This window comes from Oncorhynchus gorbuscha, linkage group LG04 (genome assembly GCF_021184085.1).
Source record: "Oncorhynchus gorbuscha isolate QuinsamMale2020 ecotype Even-year linkage group LG04, OgorEven_v1.0, whole genome shotgun sequence".
NCBI lineage: Eukaryota > Metazoa > Chordata > Actinopteri > Salmoniformes > Salmonidae > Oncorhynchus > Oncorhynchus gorbuscha.
In genome coordinates, this window is record NC_060176.1 from 81650519 (window position 1) to 81675089 (window position 24571).

General features: G+C 42.3%; 1 protein-coding gene and 1 long non-coding RNA gene across 2 annotated transcripts; one reads left to right on the forward strand and one right to left on the reverse strand.

Moving 5' to 3' along the window:
* Nucleotides 1–3771: 3771 nt before the first annotated feature.
* LOC124034719 (phosphatidate cytidylyltransferase 1-like) lies at nucleotides 3772–23807 on the reverse strand. The gene is made up of 6 exons (XM_046348206.1): nucleotides 23802–23807; nucleotides 17586–17683; nucleotides 15073–15212; nucleotides 7843–7901; nucleotides 5901–5983; nucleotides 3772–3985 (listed from the first exon to the last, which is right to left on the reverse strand). Exons 2-6 carry the CDS (start codon nucleotides 17678–17680, stop codon nucleotides 3781–3783), a joined length of 582 nt encoding a protein of 193 aa, XP_046204162.1. The 5' UTR covers nucleotides 17681–17683; nucleotides 23802–23807; the 3' UTR covers nucleotides 3772–3780.
* LOC124034720 lies at nucleotides 20479–22085 on the forward strand. Its single transcript, XR_006838623.1, has 3 exons — nucleotides 20479–21432; nucleotides 21537–21612; nucleotides 21980–22085. It is a non-coding gene; the product is annotated as an uncharacterized LOC124034720 (long non-coding RNA).
* Nucleotides 23808–24571: the final 764 nt, after the last annotated feature.

A 24571-nucleotide genomic window follows, 5' to 3' on the forward strand; every position in this document is an offset into this window, starting at 1 on the left:
TAAATTATGAGTTGTAAAGAATGAATGGTATTGAAGATAATAAATTATTTTTTATTTTAATTTTTTTTTTAAAGGCTGTAATTAGGTTTCTCGTTCCGTTTGTTGTTTTTGTATTGAGTTATTTCATGTATCGTTCCGTTTTCATTCATTAAAGATCACGAGTAACAAACACGCTGCATTTCGGTCCGAATCTCTTCCTTCAACAGACGAACGCCGTTACAAGAAAATTATATAATTTACACTGCTGGTTCTCTTGCTTTTCACGAGAGTGATGCCATGTTAGCTTGTTGTTGTCATCCAGTCGCAAGTCAACAAACCAGCACTAGACCACAGTCCGAGTTACAGCCTCCCTGTTCCAAGTTATGAAGAGATATCTAGGCTAATCAATGGAAGACGTAGAATTAAAATGACAGAACTAAATGAGGAGGACAGGCTACAACACCAAGGAGCCATCAGGAAGACTGCTACTTATTCATCTGAACGGAGTTATTTACTGTAGGAACTAAATGAGAAGGACAGGCTACAACACCAAGGAGCCATCAGGAAGACTGCTACTTATTCATCTGAACGGAGTTATTCACTGTAGGATTCGGGACGCGGAGAAAACGCACAGTTGAAGTTAATGTCGTCTCAATTAGCCTAGCTAACGTTAGCTGGCTAGCCACTCTCGGTTTGATGCAGTCAAGACAGGAGGGACCATGTACACTGAACAAAAATATAAAACGCAAACATGTAAAGTGTTGGTCCCATGTTTCATGAGCTGAAATAAAAGATCTCAGAAATGTTTCATACTCATAAAAAAATAATTTCTCTCAAATGTTGTGCACACATTTGTTTTACATCGCTGTCAGTGAGCTTTTCTCCTTTGCCAAGATAATCCATCCAGCTAACAAGTGTTGCATATCAAGAAGCACGATCATTACACAAGTGCACCTTGTGCCGGGGACAATAAAAGGCTACTCTAAAATGTGCAGTTTGGTCACACAACACAACGCCACATATTTCTCAAGTTTTGAAGGGTTGTGCAAATTGGCATGCTGTGACTGCAGGAATTTCCACCAGAGCGGTTGCCAGATAATTTATTGTTAATTTCTCTACCATAGGTCACCTAATTTGAGAGAATTTGGCAGTACGTCCAACCGGCCTCACAACAGCAGACCACGGGTAAGTATGCAACACCAGCCCAGGAAGTCCACAACCGGCTTCTTCACCTGCAGGATAGTCTGACACCAGCCACCCAGACAGATGATGGGTTTTACACAACAGCATCCCAGTACAGCTCTGGATAATAAAGTATAACTATTTTAAATCAATATCCTCCTACTAAAAAGTTACAGTATTGTGGCATTAGGTATTTGTAAAAAAAAAAATATATATATATATTTATACTAGTACACACACTGAGAATACACATATATATATATTTATATAAAAATGCTTTATGATGATCGGAACCTGTTAGTGGTAGTTTTATGATAACATTTAAATCACAGTGCTGTTATGAAAAAAATTGTTTTTCAGGTTGGGGATTTTCATTTAAAATGTTAAGAATCCCAATTTAATTTAGAAGTTTTAACTTTTAAAACATTCACACCCCTATTTTACACAGTGATGGGAGTGTTTCAACACAGTGATGACATTGCGTTTCCACCCAGCCCATCCTGGCCTATAACAGGGTGTGTGAGTAACAGGGTGTGTGAGTGTGTGTGTGTGTGTGTGTGTGTGTGTGTGTGTGTGTGTGTGTGTGTGTGTGTGTGTGTGTGTGTGTGTGTGTGTGTGTGTGTGTGTCCACCCTAACCCAGATCTGCATGTGACTCAACTCCGATGGGGGAAAGGTCATATGTATCTGTCCTGTGGCTATACTGAAAAATGCCTGACTGTTTATCAGTGTGTGTGTATATATATATATATATATATATATATATATATATATATATATATATATATATATATGTGTGTGTGTGTGTGTGTGTGTGTGTGTGTGTGTGTGTGTGTGTGTGTGTGTGTGTGTGTGTGTGTGTGTGTGTGTGTGTGTGTGTGTGTGTGTGTGTGTGTAAATCATTTTACTATTTTAATACTATCATACATTTTCTGATATCTGGATATTTTAAATAAGTTGTGATTTAAAAAAAACTTACATTGTGTAACCTGAGCTGAGCCCTATTTCTGCCACCGGTGAGGAGACAGTGTGAGAGACGGGTGGTGTGGGGGGGGAGCAAGCGGATGGAGGGAGAGAGATTCAACTGGGCTACAGCCAAGATTCGGTAAGTTATAGCAGCCCAAAAAATGTATCATCAACTCAAGACAGTGGCGGTCTTGGATGGAGTAGCCTACAGAAGCTAGCTAGCTAGGCTAACGTTACATGTGGCGGTCTTGAATGGAGTAGCCTACAGAAGCTAGCTAGCTAGCTAGGCTAACGTTACATGTGGCGGTCTTGAATGGAGTAGCCTACAGAAGCTAGCTAGGCTAACGTTACATACTATACTTTCTCCCCCCAAACAGATTCATGTTAAAAAACAGCCTACCTGTTGGTTGCTCGTTGTAGCATACTCCTTCATTATTTCACTTTTAATTATGTGATTTGATTTTCATCTGTATTAGTGAACTCCTGCTACACATGACGCCTCTGACTGTGAAGTTAGTCACTTTGATTGGCCAACATACTGTAAACAACAAGCTACATGCTTCATGGTACCGGTCTGTTTTTAAATTGGGGCACGAGTCATTAAAAATTATATTGAAAAGTTTGTTTTTATTTAAATGAATAATTTGAAATGTCATGATATTTCCTTGTATAACAATGTCACATGGATATTTTATGGATATATTTACTTTTTCGAAAAAGTATGTCTGTGTTCAAATATGCCTACATTTACAGGCCTACCGGTGCCAGCAAAACATCCCCCAGAACCACAGCCACCAGCCGGTACCGTTGACACCAAGCAGGATGGATCCATGGACTCATGCTGCTTACGCCAAATCCTGACTCGGCCATCGGCGTGACGCAACAGGAACTGGGATTCGTCAGACCAGGCCATGTTTTTGCTCTCTTCAATGGTCCAGTGTTGATGATGTCGTGCCGACTGGAGCAGCTTCTTCTTGTTTTTAGCTGATAGGAGAGGAACCCCGGTGTGGTCTTCTGCTGCAATAGCCAATCAGTGACGAGGACCGACAAGTTGTGCGTCCCGAGATGCCGTTATTCACCTGTTAGCTTGCACCCAGCTTCCCATTCTCCCGATCATCTCCTCGCCCACAGGACTGATCTCTCATCATCGAACGATCTCTCATCATCGAGCTGTTTTTTGCCGATCTCCCACAGGACTGCCAGGATCTCTCATCATCGAGCTGTTTTTGCCGATCTCTCATCATCGAACTGTTTTTCGCCCACAGGACTGCCGATCTCTCATCATCGAGCTGTTTTTCGCCCACAGGACTGCCGATCTCTCATCATCGAGCTGTTTTTCGCCCACAGGACTGCCGATCTCTCATCATCGAGCTGTTTTTCGCCCACAGGACTGCCGATCTCTCATCATCGAGCTGTTTTTCGCCCACAGGACTGCTGCTGACTGGATGGTTTTTGTTTGTCGCATCATTCTGGTAAAACCCTAGACACTGTCGTGCGTGAAAAGCCTAGGAGGGCTGCCGTTTCTTACATACTGGATCTGGCACGCCTGGCATCGACGATCATACCACCCTCAAAGTCGTTTAGGTCACTAGCTTTGTCCATTCTAACGTTCAAATCGATCAGTAACTGAATGCCTCGATGCCTGTCTGCCTGCTTTATATGGCCACGTGACTCACTGTCTGTAGGAGCCATCCATTTTGGTGAACGAGGGTGATGTACCTAATAAACTGGCCACTGGGTGTATAATATAATACAATATACAGTAAATGTACCTTAATGAGTGGTGTTCTGCCAAAGAAGAAACCAAACAGGTAGGCCATGATGTCATTGCAGATCACTATGGAGACAGGGACGAGGAACCTGGAAAACAACATTCAAACACATGTCAACTCTAACCTAACAGAAAAACAACATTCAAACACATGTCAACTCTAACCAAACAGAAAAACAACATTCAAACACATGTCAACTCTAACCTAACAGAAAAACAACATTCAAACACATGTCAACTCTAACCTAACAGAAAAACAACATTCAAACACATGTCAACTCTAACCTAACAGAAAAACAACATTCAAACACATGTCAACTCTAACCTAACAGAAAAACACATGTCAACTCTAACCTAACATTACCTTTACATTTGACCAACGAGCATCTTAACCTTACAGAAAAATACAGTTTGAATACAACCTAGGAGGACCTTTACATTTGACCATAGAGCTGAGGGCTGACTACCTAGAGCTGAGGGCTGACTACCATAGAGCTATTTTTTTAACAAAATACAGTTTGAATACAGAGCCATGAGGAGGACCTCTGTATTTGACTACCATAGAGCTGAGGGCTGACTACCATAGAGCTGAGGGCTGACTACCATAGAGCTGAGGGCTGACTACCATAGAGCTGAGGGCTGACTACCATAGGGCTGACTACCATAGGGCTGAGGGCTGACTACCATAGGGCTGAGGGCTGACTACCATGAGCTGAGGGCTGACTACCATAGAGCTGAGGGCTGACTACCATAGAGCTGAGGGCTGACTACCATAGAGCCGAGGGCTGACTACCATAGAGCCGAGGGCTGACTACCATAGAGCCGAGGGCTGACTACCATAGAGCCGAGGGCTGACTACCATAGAGCTGAGGGCTGACTACCATAGAGCTGAGGGCTGACTACCATGAGCTGAGGGTTGACTACCATAGGGTTGACTACCATAGAGCTGAGGGCTGACTACCATAGAGCTGAGGGCTGGCTACCATAGAGCTGAGGGCTGACTACCATAGAGCTGAGGGCTGACTACCATAGAGCTGAGGGCTGACTACCATAGAGCTGAGGGCTGACTACCATAGAGCTGAGGGCTGACTACCATGAGCTGAGGGCTGACTACCATAGAGCTGAGGGCTGACTACCATAGAGCTGAGGGCTGACTACCATGAGCTGAGGGCTGACTACCATAGAGCTGAGGGCTGACTACCATAGAGCTGAGGGCTGACTACCATGAGCTGAGGGCTGACTACCATAGGTTGACTACCATAGAGCTGAGGGCTGACTACCATAGGGCTGACTACCATAGAGCTGAGGGCTGACTACCATAGAGCTGAGGGCTGACTACCATAGAGCTGAGGGCTGACTACCATAGAGCCGAGGGCTGACTACCATAGGCTGACTACCAGCTGAGGGCTGACTACCATAGAGCTGAGGGCTGACTACCATAGAGCTGAGGGCTGACTACCATAGGGCTGACTACCATAGAGCTGAGGGCTGACTACCATAGAGCTAGAGTGCTGACTACCATAGAGCTGAGGGCTGACTACCATAGAGCTGAGGGCTGACTACCATAGAGCTGAGGGCTGACTACCATAGAGCTGAGGGCTGACTACCATAGGGCTGAGGGTTGACTACCATAGGGTTGACTACCATAGGGCTGAGGGCTGACTACCATAGAGCTGACTACCATAGAGCTGAGGGCTGACTACCATAGGGCTGAGGGCTGACTACCATAGGGTTGACTACCATAGGGCTCATGCTGACTACCATAGGGCTGACTACCATAGGGCTGAGGGCTGACTACCATAGGGCTGAGGGCTGACTACCATAGGGCTGAGGGCTGACTACCATAGGGCTCAGGGCTGACTACCATAGGGCTAACTACCATAGGGCTCAGATGGTAAAATCAGACTACTACAGTATCAGAGAATCCGACTACTACAGTATTAGTGAAGAGGAGAGAAGGGACAGGTTTCTGGGCGTGTTGTGTTTGCTGTGTGTGTCTCTTACCAGATCATTCCTTCAAACAGGTTCTGGATGACCAAGTGAGACTGAGTCACCACTATCAGTAGGGTAACATGGGTCCACGCAAACTGCAGGGGTAAACCACACACACAGTTAGCCATGGGGAATGTAGCCTGACCACTCACAATAACAATGTTGGTAGGTAGAATGCAGATAGGCAGACAGGCTATAGAAATACAGTATCTAGATACAGAAAAACAGCATCTAGATAGGCAGGCTATAGAAATACAGTACATAGATAGGCAGGCAAAAGATACAGGAAAAACAGCATCTAGATAGGCAGGCTATAGAAATACAGTACATAGATAGGCAGGCAAAAGATACAGAAAATCAGCATCTAGATAGGCAGGCTATAGAAATAGAGTATATAGATAGGCTGGCAATATAGATATAGAAATACAGCATCTAGACAGGCAGGCAATAGATATAGAAATACAGCATCTAGACAGGCATGCAATAGATATAGAAATACAGTATCAAGATCGACAAGGCTGAGTCATTCCAAACCACTACACCCACTGATATCTATGGTAGGCTAATACAACGCACACTAGTGTGTGTGTGTGTGTGTGTGTGTGTCATGCTGGCGAGTCTGAAACATCATCCCATGTAGTGCACCTACTGTTTAGTCCAGAGAGAGAGAGAGTTGTCAAATGTATTTATCATTTCACTATGTAGTGCTCTACTTTCCACTCAAAGGTCAAAAACAGTGGTCAAGGTCAACAGTGGTGCGATACATAGGGAGTAGGGTTCCATTTGAACCGTAGTCTGCTGTATAGTAGGGTTCCCCAATAGGAGGGAGCTGTGTATTAGGGTTCCCCAATAGGAGGGAGCTGTGTATTAGGGTTCCCCAATAGGAGGGAGCTGTGTAGTAGGGTTCCCCAATAGGAGGGAGCTGTGTATTAGGGTTCCCCAATAGGAGGGAGCTGTATAGTAGGGTTCCCCAATAGGAGGGAGCTGTATAGTAGGGTTCCCCAATAGGAGGGAGCTGTGTAGTAGGGTTCCCCAATAGGAGGGAGCTGTATAGTAGGGTTCCCCAATAGGAGGGAGCTGTGTATTAGGGTTCCCCAATAGGAGGGAGCTGTATAGTAGGGTTCCCCAATAGGAGGGAGCTGTGTAGTAGGGTTCCCCAATAGGAGGGAGCTGTGTAGTAGGGTTCCCCAATAGGAGGGAGCTGTGTAGTAGGGTTCCCCAATAGGAGGGAGCTGTATAGTAGGGTTCCCCAATAGGAGGGAGCTGTATAGTAGGGTTCCCCAATAGGAGGGAGCTGTATAATGGGGTTCCCCAATAGGAGGGAGCTGTATATTCCAGGTGACTACCTCACAAAGCTGGTTGAGAGAATGGCAAGAGTGTGCAAAGCTGTCATCAAGGCAAAGGGTGTCTACTTTGAAGAATCTCAAATCTCAAATATATTTTATTTGTTTAACACTTTTTTGGTTACTACATGATTCCATATATGTGTTATTTCACAGTTTGATGTCTTCACTATTATTTTACAACGTAGCAAATAGTAAAAAATAAAGACAAACCCTGGAATGAGGAGGTGATTCCAAACGTTTGACTGGTACAGTATATATTTATTTTATTATTTTCATTGTTGGATATTTAAAAAATAAAAGATATCACCAGGAAATCAACTCAAATTGATTTTAATTTAGGAAATATGATCCAAGTATTCCCAAACATAAAAGAGGTGATCGTATCCCGACGTTATAGAAGTTTGAAATTATTCTGTTTTTGTCAAAATACCCATTTGGTGATTCTTGCTGTCAATTTGCACTGTAGAAATTATTTAAAACCCATGTTCCAGCCACCCTGACCATCCGTGGCTGGACGTAGTTGGGGAACCCTGCTGTACGGTACGGCACGCAGAGTACCAGGATGTTAGTCAGTCAGTGGTATCCAGGGTTACGTGACTCATACACACCATGTAAAACTGCAGGCGGTAATGCTTCTTCACTAAACTCAGAACAAACATGCAGAAACCTGCGAAAAATCAAATAACATGCGGTCAGTTTCTCTGCAAAGGATGGTGGGAAAGAACATCATCTTCATCATCATTCCATACCCCCCCCCCAAAGGATGGTGGGAAAGAACATCATCATCATCATCATCATCATCATTCCATCATCATCATCATCATCATTCCCCCCCAAAGGATGGTGGGAAAGATCATCATCATCATCATCATTCATACCCCCCCAAAGGATGGTCATCATCATCATCATCATCATCATCATTCCATACCTCCCCCAAAGGATGGTGGGAAAGAACATAATCTTCATCATCATCATCATCATTCCATACCACCCCCCCCTTTAATCTGTTGCAGTGGGGTATCAATAGGGATGTGCATCTTTCTAGACAATTTGATATACGTATATAGATACATGGACTCCATTACCATACAGGAAACTAAGAGGTTTACATTTGAAAACAATTCAGTGAATCAATGAGAATCAAAATGTGGCATTTATTTATTGTAAAAAACACACATTTCTTTTCAAGTTCAAATCAGCTGCTGATGGGGAACTCACGGGCTGGATATGTCTGAGCTGACGTGTGTGTGAGCGTGTGTGTGTGTGTGTGTGTGTGTGTGTGTGTGTGTGAGTGTGTGTGTGTGAGAGAGAATGATGTACACTGCGTGCACATTTATTAGGCAAGTGAGTATTCTGATCTTATCATTGTTTCTATGCACATTTTCCAACTCCAAAACCATATGAACTTGAATGCTTATTGGGATCGAATCATTTTCAGGTGATATGCAATGTATTTGTGTATTGAGGGAGGGTGTGGCGAAAGTGAATGCCGCCTTATATCAAAAGGTGTGCATAATTATTTGCCAAGCTTCATTACCTCAGGTAAAAATTAATTTTTAAAAATGGGACAAAAAACAAAACACTGAAAAGTCCTTTCAGACGGATGCAACACTCTTGAAATAGCTAAACTATTGAGGCGCGACGACCGGACAATCAAACGTTTTGTTGCGAAATGTCAACTGGGGGCCGCAAAAACCAACGCATGGAGAAGAAAAGGAGCAAAATGAACTGCAGAAGAATTAACCGTCAAGCTACCAGGAACCCATTATCCTCCAGCGCCAACATAGTCCAGAACGGCAACCTACCTGGAGAGTCCTGAGGTACAACCTACCTGGAGAGTCCTGGGGTACAACCTACCTGGAGAGTCCTGGGGTACAACCTACCTGGAGAGTCCTGGGGTACAACCTACCTGGAGAGTCCTGGGGTACAACCTATTTGGAGAGTCCTGAGGTACAACCTACCTGGAGAGTCCTGGAAGTACAACCTACCTGGAGAGTCCTGAGGTACAACCTACCTGGAGTCCTGAAGTACAAGGTATCAAAAGCTCAGAGACATGACTAAGGTCAAGAAGGCTGAAACACGACCACCACTGAATAAGATTCACAGGTTGAAGCGTCAAGATTTAAAATAAAAAAAAGGGTATTTCTTTGCCCAAAGGTATTTCATGGACAGATGTAATGAGAATGACTCTTGATGGACCAGATGGATGGGACCGTGGCTGGATCAGCAATGGACACAGGGACACCACTTTGAGTCAGGCGCCAGCAAGGTGAAGGAGGGGTACTGGTATGGGATGCTATCATTAACGATGAGGTAGTTGGACCTTTTCGGGTTGAAGATGGACTGAAACTCAACTCCCAAACCTACTGCCAGTTTCTGGAATATTCTTTCTTCAAGCAGTGGTACAGGAAGAAGTCCTCAGCATTCAAGAAGGCCATGATCTTTGCGCAGGACAATGCTCCATCACCTGCATCCCAGTACTCCACTGCTTGGCTAACCAGCAAGGGCCTCAGCAAGATGCCTGAATAATGACTTGGCCCCCTTTCTCTCCTGACTTAAATCCTATTGGGAACTTGTGGGACCCTTCTCAAAATGTGAGATTTACAGTGAGGGAAGTCAATACATCTCTTTGAGCAGCATTTAGGAGGCTGTGGTTGCTGCCTCAGCGAAAGGTGTTTGTGAAAAAAATCAAGAAACTGACAGACTCCATGGATGGAAGGCTCATGGCAGTAACAGAAAAGAAAAGGCGGCCATATCGGTCACTGAATATTTTTGAAAGGCCATTTGTTTTTACATTTAATTGTCATTTGGTATAACTTATTTGTTACCCTTACTCTAAAAATTGAGAATAAACAAGGGAGTTGGGAGAAATTATTTTTGGTATTTAATTGCGCACACTTATATATTCCCCTGAGAAAGACATGACTCACTTTTCCCTTGTTTAAACATTCCGGTTTGAGGTTCAATAACATTTTGGATTGACTAAGAACATTGTGTTCGTTCAACAATAAAATGAATCGTGAGGAATACAATTTGTCTAATAACTGTGCACTCAGCGTATATCTATGGTGTAGGTACCAGATTAGAGCCATAAGGGAGACTACCACCCCACTACCAGATTATAGCCATAAGGGAGACTACCACCCCACTACCAGATTATAGCCATAAGGGAGACTACCACCCCACTACCAGATTATAGCCATAAGGGAGACTACCACCCCCATCAGATTAGAACCATAAGGGAGACTACCACCCCCATCAGATTAGAACCATAAGGGAGAATACCACCCCCATCAAATAGAGCCATAAAGGAGACTACCACCCACATCAAATTAGAGCCATAAAGGAGACTACCACCCCCATCAAATTAGAACCATAAGGGAGACTACCACCCACATCAGATTAGAACCATAAGGGAGACTACCACCCCCATCAGATTAGAACCATAAGGGAAACTACCACCCACATCAGATTAGAACCATAAGAGAAACTACCACCCCCATCAGATTAGAACCATAAGGGAGACTACCACCCCCATCAGATTAGAACCATATTAGGGAAACTACCACCCCCATCAGATTAGAACCATAAGGGAAACTACCACCCCCATCAGATTAGAACCATAAGGGAAACTACCACCCCCATCAGATTAGAACCAGAAGGGAAACTACCACCCCCATCAGATTAGAACCATAAGGGAAACTACCACCCCCATCAGATTAGAACCATAAGGGAAACTACCACCCCCATCAGATTAGAACCATAAGGGAAACTACCACCCCCATCAGATTAGAACCATAAGGGAAACTACCACCCCCATCAGATTAGAACCAGAAGGGAAACTACCACCCCCATCAGATTAGAACCATAAGGGAAACTACCACCCCCATCAGATTAGAACCATAAGGGAAACTACCACCCCCATCAAATTTTTGGTCATTGTAGCCTATGTGTTTTGTATCCCCGCTGTGGTTCTGAAATCACCATCCCCCACTAAATTAACTTGTCATTTTTGCAGATTAAGTGTTTGAGCTAGTCATGCATCAATATTTATTCTTTACAAATGAGCTATGACATACCGAATGTATATTAATCACATTTTGGATTTCACCCGCCCCATCACAACAAAATTATGGTTTTGATTGTTTGGAAGCTTAATGGAGAGATCTTCTCTGACTTCGGCCATGCAGCGCACCTCGCAAAAAAGTATTGCTCGTTATGAAATTATAAACTTTATCTAAAAATGACCATCGGGGACAGATGCGTATCTGTGAATCGTTACGTCCTTAGCTATTAACCAATCAGTCACTGTAGAAGGCCTGATGATCGTAACAGCGAGAGGTTATACACAGTCACATGACATTCCCTGCTCTATTGAATGAACGGGACATCACATTGTCTTTTAAAACTGGAATCGATAAAATTGGTCAAACTGTCCGTTTGGGATAATTACAACCAAGAAGCTACTAACAACAAACACTATTGTCACGCCTTGGGCTTAGTATTTTGTGTTTTCTTTAATTATTTGTTCAGGCCAGGGTGTGACATGGGTTTATTGTATTGTCGTATTGGGGTTTTTGTAGGCATTGGGATTGTGGTTGATTAGGGGTGTGTCTAGTTTAGGCTTGGCTGCCTGAGGCGGTTCTCAATCAGAGTCAGGTGATTCTCGTTGTCTCTGATTGGGAACCATATTTAGGTAGCCGGGGTTTCACTGTGTATTTCGTGGGGGATTGTTCCTGTCTCTGTGTAGTTTCACCAGATAGGCTGTAATTAGGTTTCACGTTCCGTTTGTTGTTTTGTTTTGTATTGTTACTTCATGTGTTGCTTTTTCCATTAAAGTCATGAGTAACCACCACGCTGCATTACGGTCCGACTCTCTTTCTACAAACGAAGAACGACGTTACAACTATTTTGTTCCCTCGGACATTGTCGCATGTAAAATGTATTTTATCAAACTGTTATACACGCCTCTCCTCTGTTTACTCAAAACAAAATAATAAAGGTGTTGTGGTAAAGAGTGGTGCGGGGTTTCTCAAAATGAAAATTCGATCTTTAAACATTTTACACAGTGAACAAAGCAACCTCAGAAAACTCCATTGGATTGATTGAAGAGCTATAGATTTGTAGCCCCGGTCCCAAATTTGTTTGTGCGGTCTGATATTGCCAATGTCACGCCAAGTTGTCAAGAAAGCACAAACAGATGTGGGACCTGGGCTAATAGAACTCAATTCGTGACTCGTTTCAAATATGCAGAGGGAGTTGAAAAGAGAACACAAAGAAGGCTGTTGTATAAAACACCTGTCTCCAGATTACATCGTCAAACTAAGGGCAACCGTGGCATCCGTGACAGAGAGGGAGAAGCGAAAACAGTCTAGCTAGCTACATTTTCAGATATAAACGTTTCAAATGTTGTCAGAAAGTCATTCTCATTGCAAGTTAAAGTGTACTGTCAGCTGGCTAGCTAACGTCAGCTGGCTAGCTAATGTCAGCTGGCTAGCTAACGTCAGCTGGCTAGCTAACGTCAGCTGGCTAGCTAACGACAGCTGGCTGTCTCGCCACACATGTGAATCCATAAAGAGATGGGTGAAGCTAAAAGGCTTAAGAGGGTGTGAACGGGTGCAGACAAAGAAGAGCTCTCCAGTAGGTGTACCAAAACATTCAAGGGCCATTTTCTCAAAAGTGGGGTTACAAGTTTATCAACTTTCAAAGCAGAATTACTTTCCTATTGTTCCTCAACTGTAGTGTATGATAAGCCATTTTCTCTCTCTGAGTCTCTACTTCTATCTAATGTAAAAAATAAAAAATAAACACTATTTCAAATGTTGCTACATAAAATCGAATCGAGCCGGTCGGTCACATTTGTGCTGAAGGTGTCGATTAAAACCCTCATTTGTGTGTCGGGTTTCGCCACATAATGCAAGCAGCCGATATGAGATCCCCTAGGAATCACACTCCAGCCAGGGTATTGAGTCGCCGGGCAGATTTAGTCTGTTCAGCAGAGCTGTGGATTTTAAACGGCTGTGACAGACAGTCACACTCCAGCCAGGGTCAAATCAAAAGACACTCCAAGGCCTGTATTCACAAAGGCTGTGTTTACATTGGCAACCCAAATCAGATCTATTGGCAGATTTTTCAGGGAATGTGTAAACAGCAACAAAAACAGTTGGAATCTGATCTTCCAGGCTGCAGCAGGAGGCTGGAGGGAGAAAGGAAATGTTGTCATGTAGTCACCTAACTAGCTAACACACCAATAAGGTAAGGAAGGAGGGAAAGTGACAATAGTGGTCTGTTTCTTAATGGTTATAACGGACGTGCTCTTTGACCCGAGTCCATAGGCATCTGAGAAACATACTTTATAGCCCTGTTAGTTAATCACCAACTGCAGTGTGGAGGCACTTAGTCAGTCCAGTAGTCAAATGTTTCATGTCAGCCTTGTTTTTACAATAAAACTACCCAGCAAACAGGGGACGTCCTAAGGACATTCAGGGGAACACGACACAACCTCCCGATGTTCCGCGACTCATTTTTTTGTTTGCAGGGTAAGTAGCTAGGCCAGAGGTTTGCAAGTGTTTTTTTTGTCCGTGACCCCATTTTGATACAACAAAAAAAGAAATTGTGTAATCAACAGCCAATGATTACAAAAAAAAAAAAAAAATTGGGACGATGACAGGCTTGGCAGTGCTTTTAATGGAATTTGAATCTGAAGACAGTCTGGTTTGAAGTGACTGAAACGCATCAGAAAGGCATTGAGAAGTTCACCAGATGTTGATTAGAAAATAAAAGATCATCATCAATTTCGGAGTTATTTCCTGGTCTTGTTCACTGGGGTTCTGAAGGCTTGTGGACTATCTGTAGAGAGAAACCGAATACAGAACTCTGACCATGACAGACTGACCAGGTGAATCCAGGTGAAAGCTATGATCCCTTATTGATGTCACCGAAATCCACTTAAAATCAGTGTAGATGAAGAAGGATTTTTAAGCCCCGAGACGATTGAGACGTGGATTGTGTATGTGTGCCATTCAGAGGGTGACTGGGCAAGACAAAATATATAAATACCTTTGAACGGGGTATGGTAGTAGGTGTCTTTGAACAGGGGTATGGTAGTAGGTGCCTTTGAACAGGGTATGGTAGTAGGTGGTAGTATGGTATGGTATTAGGTGCCTTTGAACAGGGGTATGGTAGTAGGTGGTAGTATGGTATGGTAGTAGGTGCCTTTGAACAGGGTCTGGTAGTAGGTGCCTTTGAACAGGGGTATGGTAGTAGGTGCCAGGCGAACCGGTTTGTGTCAAGGGCTGCAACCCTGCTTGGGTTTTTCACGTTGTAGCTTAAACCGTTTAAAAAGATAGCGCCACATTTGTGTAGGAAGAAAACAGAAAACCGGTTACTCAGTCTAACCCCGATTCTATGAACCAAGCATGATTTTCTTTCATTCATAGTTTCTCTCGTGACCCCACGTGTCAAAATGAGGCTGTTAAAATGTGCCTATACACACACACACGTCGTTATAGACCAGTGTATTAGTATGGTTGTTTCCATGAACAAAGTGACCTAGGACGGATTTACCGACAGACCGTTTCACGTTTATGGTTTTATAACAGCGGCAGGGCGAAACAAATCACAGATTCATATCACCATGGAGATAAGAACTATATATATATATATTTTTTTTTAAATGTTATTTTTCTTAAAACGGATTTGTTAGTGAAGGGCTTGTAAGTAAGCATTTCCCCTGTAAAGGTTGTAGTCGGTGCATGTGACAAATACAATGTTGTTTGATATGTCTATCTATCTTCCACTCGTCTTCATGGTGCCGACGTCGTTACACTGAGGCTCACCTGCCAGGTAGACAGCGAAGGAGATAAATCTATGGTATCGGACCAGGAACTGGAGCGGTTCTTCTCTCTGCACCAACGCACCAAAGTACTCCGCCAATGTCTCACCATAGAAGAAGTAGTTCACACAAACCAGGAAGTACCTTTAAAAAAAAAAACAATAATAATAATAATAATGATAATTTAAAAAGGAAGGCAAACAAGTCAATATCAATTCACACAAATCATCATCAGGATAAAAGTAATTGAAGGAAAACAAGGATATTGTATTCATTCCTTTTTGTTTTTGTGTGTTTTTTTTGTTTTTTGTTCAGGGGTCAGAGTTCAATTGGTGGAGGGTTAGGCTGTTCAGAGGGCATGCTGCGTGTGTACTTTCCAAATGGACTTGCCTAGTTAAATAAATAAAAAAGGTACAACAAAAATAGATGAAAACTTCCAGCATGGCAGTGGCATTTGCTCATGGTTGGCTCAACTCAAGCCTTGGTGTGTATGAGTTTGTTTGTGTGCCTTTATGGGAAAAGGTTGCTCTGCTCTACAGAAACATAAAAATAAAATAAAAAAACAAGGCGAGGGGGGGAGGTGGGACGGACGGACTCTATATTCAGACTATTACCTGAAAAATAAAACTAGTCGTCATTTTTGACAGAGAGACTGTTAAACCCAACCCTCTCTGTCCCCTGGGATACAAAGGCACAAACTTCTAGAGAGAGAGAGAGAGAGAGAGAGAGAGAGAGAGAGAGAGAGAGAGAGAGAGAGAGAGAGAGAGAGAGAGAGAGAGAGAGAGAGAGAGAGAGAGAGAGAGAGAGAGAGAAACTCTCCAGAACTCTACCATCTCCCGGATTCACACCTCTGGTCCTGGGTACTCAGTTACTAGGGGGTTGACAAGGGCCCTTCCAGAACACTCTTCCCTGGGCTAGAGTCATGTGACCTGGTCAGACACGATTGTACCTGGTGAGGATATCAAACCCCCTCAACACAGTCTGTTCTTTAGTTGGACAAAGATGTCAAGAGAGACAACAGGTCAGAACTCTGCACCTCAACACAACTCACCACTAGGCCCTTCCTATAAGGACACTGCACCTCAACACAACTCACCACTAGGCCCTTCCTATAAGGACACTGCACCTCAACACAACTCACCACTAGGCCCTTCCTATAAGGACACTGCACCTCAACACAACTCACCACTAGGCCCTTCCTATAAGGACACTGCATCTCAACACAACTCACCACAACTCACCACTAGGCCCTTCCTATAAGGACACTGGACCTCAACACAACTCACCACTAGGCCTTTCCTGTGTGGTGATAAAGTGAGATGGTATCCCTGTCTCCTGTCTGGTGACAACACAACTCATCCCACTAGGATGGTATCCCTGTTCCTGTGTGGTGATAAATAGATGGTATCACTGTCTCCTGTGTGGTGATAAAGTGTAGATGGTACTGTCTCCTGTGTGGTGATAAACTAGATGGTATCCCTGTCTCCTGTGTGGTGATAAAGATCCCTGTCTCTGATAAACAGATGGTACTGTCTCTGTGTGGTGATAAAGTGTAGAACTGTCTCCACTAGGTATCCCTGTTCCTGTGTGGTGATAAGGACACTGCATCCCTGTCTCCTGTGTGGTGATAAAGTGTACATGGTATCCCTGTCTCCACTAGAGGCCTGTCTTTCCTATAAAGTGTAGACACTGGCATCCCTGTCTCCCTCAACACAACTCACCACTAGATGGTATCCCTGTCTCCTGTGTGGTGATAAAGTGTAGAGTATCCCTGCCTGGTGACTTCCTAACCCCTGTGTGGTGTAGATGGTATCCCTGTCTCCTGTTGGTGATAAATCTAGATATATCCCTGTTTCCTGTGTGGTGATAAAGTGTAGATGGTATCCCTGTCTCCTGTGTGGTGATAAAGTGTAGATGGTATCCCTGTCTCCTGTGTGGTGATAAAGTGTAGATGGTATCCCTGTCAAAGTGTAGATGGTATCCTGTGTGGTGATAAAGTGTAGATGGTATCCCTGTCTCCTGTGTGGTGACAAAGTGTAGATGGTATCCCTGTCTCCTGTGTGGTGATAAAGTGTAGATGGTATCCCTGTCTCCTGTGTGGTGATAAAGTGTAGATGGTATCCCTGTCTCCTGTGTGGTGATAAAGTGTAGATGGTATCCCTGTCTCCTGTGTGGTGATAAAGTGTAGATGGTATCCCTGTCTCCTGTGTGGTGATAAAGTGTAGATGGTATCCCTGTCTCCTGTGTGGTGATAAAGTGTAGATGGTATCCCTGTCTCCTGCTGGTCATTCTATGTCCTCTAACCTGGCCTCAGGACAGTCGCACATATAATTAAAACCGGAAACAGTTGATGGCTCTCTATTTTTCAGAGACGAGAAAGGGGGGGGGGCAGAGAGAAGAGAGAGAGGGGACAGAGAAGAGAAAAGAGAGCGAGAGAAAAACGAGAGGGGGGAGATAAAGAGGGAGTGAAAAAAAAGGATAATCGAAACTGACAAGAAAGATATAGTCGGTCCTTACCAGCTGAGTGTCCTGAACCAGGGCAGCTCGTAGGAATGGTAGACTCTGTAGCCGATATCTATGATCTCCTGAAAACACTTGATCTGGATGGTCATCACCTACCAAGGAGAGAGAACGAGAGAGAAAGAGAGGGGTGGGGGGGTGAGAGAGGAGTTAGGACCAGTGTTGGGGGGGGGGGGGTAACCCATATAAAATAAGAACTTGTTTTGCGGTTACTTAAAAATAAAAAAAGAATTAATGTGGTGATATTACAAACTCCATCTTTTACCTTCACGTTATTTTCAGAAGTTATCGGTCATGGTGTTTCCGTGATCTGATCAGGAGAATCCAGATCAAAATGGATAGAGGGTGTGCATCTGATCAGGAGAATCCAGATTAAAATGGATAGAGGGTGTGCATCTGATCAGGAGAATCCAGATTAAAATGGATAGAGGGTGTGCATCTGATCAGGAGAATCCAGATTAAAATGGATAGAGGGTTGATCTGATCTGGAAAATCCAGATCAAAATGGATAGAGGGTGCGCATCTGATCAGGAGAATCCAGATTAAAATGGATAGAGGGTTGATCTGATCTGGAGAATCCAGATCAAAATGGATAGAGGGTGCGCATCTGATCAGGAGAATCCAGATTAAAATGGATAGAGGGTTGATCTGATCTGGAGAATCCAGATTAAAATGGATAGAGGATGCGCATCTGATCTGGAGAATCCACACTAAAATTTATAGAGGGTTGATCTGATCTGGAGAATCCAGATTAAAATATAAGAGGGATGATCTGATCTGGAAGAATCCAGATTTAAAATGGAAGAGGGTGGCGCATCTGATCTTTGCAGTTGATTGCTTCTGTGATAGCAAAGTCCACTGTAACTATCCAATATATGAAGCGAGGCAATTAGCGTTTTGTAGTATAGTGGTTTCGATACATATGCGCTTAGTTGATTCCCACCAATATTTTCAAGTTAAAATCGCCACTGCATATTAGTAGACTATTTTTGGTTCCTCCTACCTCTCTGGGATAAGCGGGACGCTTGCGTCCCACTTGGCCAATAGCCAGGGAAAATGCAGAGCGCCAAAAACAAATAAAATACTATAAAAATCAAACTTTTATTAAATCACACATGTACGATACCAAATTAAAGCTACACTCGTTATGAATCCAGCCAACACGTCAGATTTCAAAAAGGCTTTTCGGCGAAAGCATAAGATGCCATTATCTGATGATAGCACAACAGTAAACAAAGAGAGGGTAGCATATTTCAACCCTGCAGGAGCGACCCATAACGCAGAAATAAAAAATATAATTCATGCCTTACCTTTGACGAGCTTCTTTTGTTGGCACTCCGATATGTCCCATCAACATCACAAATGGTCCCTTTGTTCGATTAATTCCGTCAATATATATCCAAAATGAACATTTATTTGGCCCGTTTGATCCAGAAAAACACAGCTTCCAAATTGCGCAACATCACTACAAAATATCTCAAAAGTTGCCTATAAACTTTGCCAAAACATTTCAAACTACTTTTGTAATACAACTTTAGGTATTTTTAAACCTTAATAATCGATCAAATTGAAGACGGGACTATCTGTGTTCAATACAGGAGGAAAACAAACTGACGCTACTTTGAGTCATGCGCCTCTCTCAAAAAGTATCTATCTAACAGTACACTTCAAATGACACTCATTCAAGATGGCCGTACTTCTTCATTACACAAAGGAAAAACCTCAACCAATTTCTAAAGACAGTGGAAGCGGTAGGAACTGCAAACAAGTCCTTTAGAAATCTGGTTTTCCAATGAAAACGCATTGTATAGACAGTGATCTCAACAACAAAAAAAGAAATCGGAATGGTTTGTCCTCTGGGTTTTGCCTGCTACATAAGCTCTGTTATACTCACATACATGATTCAAACAGTTTTAGAAACTTCAGAGTGTTTTCTATCCAAATCTACCAATACTATGCATATCTTATATTCTGGGGATGAGTAGCAGGAAGTTGAATTTGGGCACGCTATTTATCCAAAAGTTAAAATGCTGCCCCCTGTCCCGAAGAAGTTAAAAGTTGCGTCAAATTGCGGGGCTGCTGCAGCATTCTGTGGCACGTTATTTAATTGTCAGCCATTTTTTCTGTTAATACAAGTTAGTGCTAGTTTGACCACCAGACGGCATCTTAAAGAAGCATTTGATTTAGTCTTCCATATATTTTTTCCATACCTTTTTTGTAATAACATAGTATATGGGATTGATTTTAAGAAATATGGCGTTTCTATTCTGAGAAAAACGAAAAACCAAACACCCAGGGTTTCCGTCAGGATGGGATGGAAAATATGGCGCTGTACAACGTGACGGTCGGGAGAAGGCAATAGCATAAGAGGATTCTAAATGGTGTGCCTTCATTAGACAATGAAATCAGTGATATTCATTCCCATAGTAATTCGTTATGGATCCATAACTAAATCAACATATGCATTTTGAAAGAGTATTTTTGTCATTATTTTATTAATGAAAGCATAAAGATGCCGATGAAGAAATACAGTACTGTACAGTATATACTTTTACAATTGGATAATAAAGCATTCTGAAGATATAAGCCAGCTGCATGCGTTTATTAGGCTACTGTGCAGTCTGACAAGTAAACATAGCCTACAATACATACTGTAGTAAACATAGGAAAGTGCCGAATTCCTTACATAAGGTAGACCGTGCCATGTCTGTACAAGAGAATGTGGGCACGCGAGAGACCAGGGTTCAATTCCTCGATGGGGAGGAAAGAGTAGGCTGTCCCTGTAAAAAAATATTTGTTCTTAACTGATTACATATCTGTTATTTCATAGTTGTGATGTCTTCACTATTATTCTACAATGTAGAAAATTGTAAAAAATAAGAAAAATCTTGGAATGAGTGGGTGTGTCCAAACTTTTGACTACTTTCTCAATGAATTTGATTAATATTATGGTGTTTCTATTCTATAACAAATGAAAAAACTGTGTTTCTGTTAGGATGGAGGAGAAAATATGGCGCTGTACAACATGACGGTCAGCAGTACAGTACTGGGCTATTGAGCTGAAGAATCCCTGTGTCTTGCGGACAGAAGACCGGGGTTCAATTCCCCGATGGGGAGGGAGGAGTAGGCTGTCCTTGTAAATAAGAATTTTCTCTTAACTGACTTGCCTAGTTAAATAAAGATTATACTAAGAGCATAACATTTCTGCACCCTAATTTTCTAATTCTAGTCTAACCAATACCCAAATGGAGATGGAGACCAGTCCCCATGCTTGTCTCAGAGCAGTGCAAAACAGTGCTAAATATGTTGTACGCCTTTTGCTTCAAACCTTATTGCTTCTAACTTCAATATGCTCTTTAAAGAAATAAGAACGACACCACTTTTAACATCACATTACTCAACACGGATGAAACTCATTTCGCCTATGGTAAGCCTACAGTATGTCTAAATAAATAAAAAATTCAATGAGGTGACTCCCCGCCAATAATTAAATTTAAAGGATTGGAGGATTCCAAGGGGCATTTTCCGTTAGATATTCTCACAGATCCTGAGGGGCTTTTATATCATTCTAAATTAATTAATAATAATAAAAACGCTTTGTTAAAAAAGTACCAACATTTTGGAGATTTCGTTTTCATTTAACCTAGAGTGAGTGAGAAAAAGTCAATTCTTGAACACGGGGTGAGATATTCTCACTAATTTTAAAATAAAGCCAGTTTGTTATTTGGAATTATTTATTTCTGGAGAAACCGAACTTGATTGTTCAGTAGACATCACAGGACATTTCTGTTTCTCCATGCTTGTCTCAGAGAGGTGTTTCTGGGACCACATCGTTTCCTTCAAGGTAGGATTATAGCAATATTTTTGTAACGTTTAGATGTATATTTATATTATTGTACCTAATGTTGGCTGTTTGGCTAAATGTCTTGTTTTCTTCTCCAAATGCAGACAATGACCCAAAACGTACTGCCGCCCGGGTTTGCATTGCAAATGAGGAGATAGACTGGGTCAAGACGTCAGCAGAGTAAGTAGACCTTTATGTAGTCAAATAAAGGTTAAATATAAATAAATAAAATACCTACAACACCTACGGTAGGCCTACACACCTACGGTAGGCCTACAACACCTACAACACCTACGGTAGGCCTACACACCTACGGTAGGCCTACAACACCTACGGTAGGCCTACAACACCTACGGTAGGCCTACAACACCTACGGTAGGCCTACAACACCTACGGTAGGCCTACAACACCTACGGTAGGCCTACAACACCTACAACACCTACGGTAGGCCTACAACACCTACAACACCTACGGTAGGCCTACAACACCTACAACACCTACGGTAGGCCTACAGTATATCTATAAATATTTTTTCTCACCTCTACAGATCGGTCTCCTGATATAAACCCGATCGAACTCGTTTGGCATCAACTGAAAACATTAATCCGTAACTCTGCCAAGCCGACAAGCTAAGATGAACTGGTTCAAGGCCATCAAAATGTTATGGCTAAGAGAAACTGACGATACAACAACTACATTGATCATCTCAGCAAGGTTTTACCTGTGGTCGTGGAACTGGGGGGGGGTCGGGGGGTGCGACTAAAATGTAGTTTAATAAATAAACATCCGCATTTCAATGTTTTTTCTCGTTATTTTATTTTAACGAAAGTATAAAGACTTTGATGAAGAAACACTGTACTGCTGTTCTGAGTTAGTCCTCTAAAACACTTTAGAGGACTTAAGCACTGAATACATTTGCGAGTTCAGGGATTTTCACTGCAGTAGCCGGGCTATGAAACGTCTATTGTCCTGTTAATAGGAAACATTAGCATGATGGGCTACACCTGCTACAGTACACTTGTGGAAAAACAAGTGTTTGAAAACCTGTTTTCAAAATGCCTCCAGTTGTCCATCACTATTGTAAATTTGAAAAAAACACAGCATCTTGTTTACATTCTTTATTGTAACCACAATGTCACTAATTTGTTATCTACCTTTCCAATTACAGTTAGGGATTTACAAATGTGCGCTTTTCATTATTAGCTACATTGTTTTAGATCGAACATGCAGAATTTTCTTTCTTTAAATTGTTTTATGTAGGATGCAAAATGTTTGACCAGTTGCAATTGTAAGTAGGCCTAATAAAAAAAATCCTACTTCAATTAGGCTGTTAAGCCTCATAATTTAACTATCTGAGGTAAGCTAATTTATATGCCCAGAAGAAATAGACTCCAATTAAACCCTCTTAGTCAAATTAAAATGAAGATTATTGTTGAAATGAATTGCTCGACTGGTGTAGGTTCTCCATCTGTAAATAAATTCATTAAAAATCCTACAATGTGATTTTCTGGATTTTTGTTTCTCATTTTGTCTGTCGTAGTTGAAGTGTACCTATGATGAAAATTACAGGCCTCTCTCATCTTTTTAAGTGGGAGAACTTGCACAATTGGTGGCTGACTAAATACTTTTTTGCCCCACTGTATATAGCTCAAGTTGGGGGGGTTTCGCACCTAGCTCAGGTTTGGGGTTCACATCTAGCTCAGGTTGGGGAACATGAACAGGCTGTTATAAAGCTATATACCATTAACATGAACAGGGTGTTATAAAGCTACATACCACTACCATGAACAGGGTGTTATAAAGCTACATACCATGAACATGTTGTTATAAAGCTATATACCATTAACATGAACAGGGTGTTATAAAGCTACATACCATGAACAGGGTGTTATAAAGCTACATACCATTACCATGAACAGGGTGTTATAAAGCTACATACCATGAACAGGGTGTTATAAAGCTATATACCATTAACATGAACAGGGTGTTATAAAGCTACATACCATTACCATGAACAGGGTGTTATAAAGCTACATACCACTACCATGAACAGGGTGTTATAAAGCTACATACCATTACCATGAACAGGGTGTTATAAAGCTACATACCATTACCATGAACAGGGTGTTATAAAGCTACATACCATTACCATGAACAGGGTGTTATAAAGCTACATACCATTACCATGAACAGGGTGTTATAAAGCTACATACCATTACCATGAACAGGGTGTTATAAAGCTACATACCATTACCATGAACATGGTGTTATAAAGCTACATACCACTACCATGAACAGGGTGTTATAAAGCTACATACCATTACTATGAGGTCCCAGGTGTTATGAAGCTGATATCACATGGATAGAACCACTACTATGAGTTCTTCCATGAAAAAGACACACAGCACATCAATACACACAGCACATCAAGACACACAGCACATCAAGACACACAGCACATCAATACACACAGCACATCAATACACACAGCACATCAATACACAAAGACACACAGCACATCAATACACACAGCACATCAATACACAAAGACACACAGCACATCAATACACACAGCACATCAATACACACAGCACATCAAGACACACAGCACATCAAGACACACAGCACATCAAGACACACAGCACATCAATACACACAGCACATCAATACACACAGCACATCAATACACAAAGACACACAGCACATCAATACACACAGCACATCAATACACACAGCACATCAATACACACAGCACATCAATACACACAGCACATCAAGACACACAGCACATCAAGACACACAGCACATCAAGACACACAGCACATCAATACACACAGCACATCAATACACACAGCACATCAAGACACACAGCACATCAATACACACAGCACATCAATACACAAAGACACACAGCACATCAATACACACAGCACATCAATACACACAGCACATCAAGACACACAGCACATCAATACACACAGACACACAGACACACAGCACATCAATACACACAGACACACAGCACATCAATACACACAGCACATCAATACACACAGACACACAGCACATCAATACACACAGCACATCAATACACACAGACACACAGCACATCAATACACACAGCACATCAATACACACA

What these genes read in the sequence shown, in the direction of transcription:
- LOC124034719 (XM_046348206.1), bottom strand. Translation starts at nt 17,680, where the DNA reads ATGACCATCCAGATCAAGTGTTTTCAGGAGATCATAGATATCGGCTAC. An exon ending in TGGTTCAGGACACTCAGCTG is followed by an intron (nt 15,213 to 17,585) that starts GTAAGGACCGAC and finishes TTTTTTTTAAAG; the next exon opens with GTACTTCCTGGTTTGTGTGA. An exon ending in CTTCGCTGTCTACCTGGCAG is followed by an intron (nt 7,902 to 15,072) that starts GTGAGCCTCAGT and finishes GATTTTTCGCAG; the next exon opens with GTTTCTGCATGTTTGTTCTG.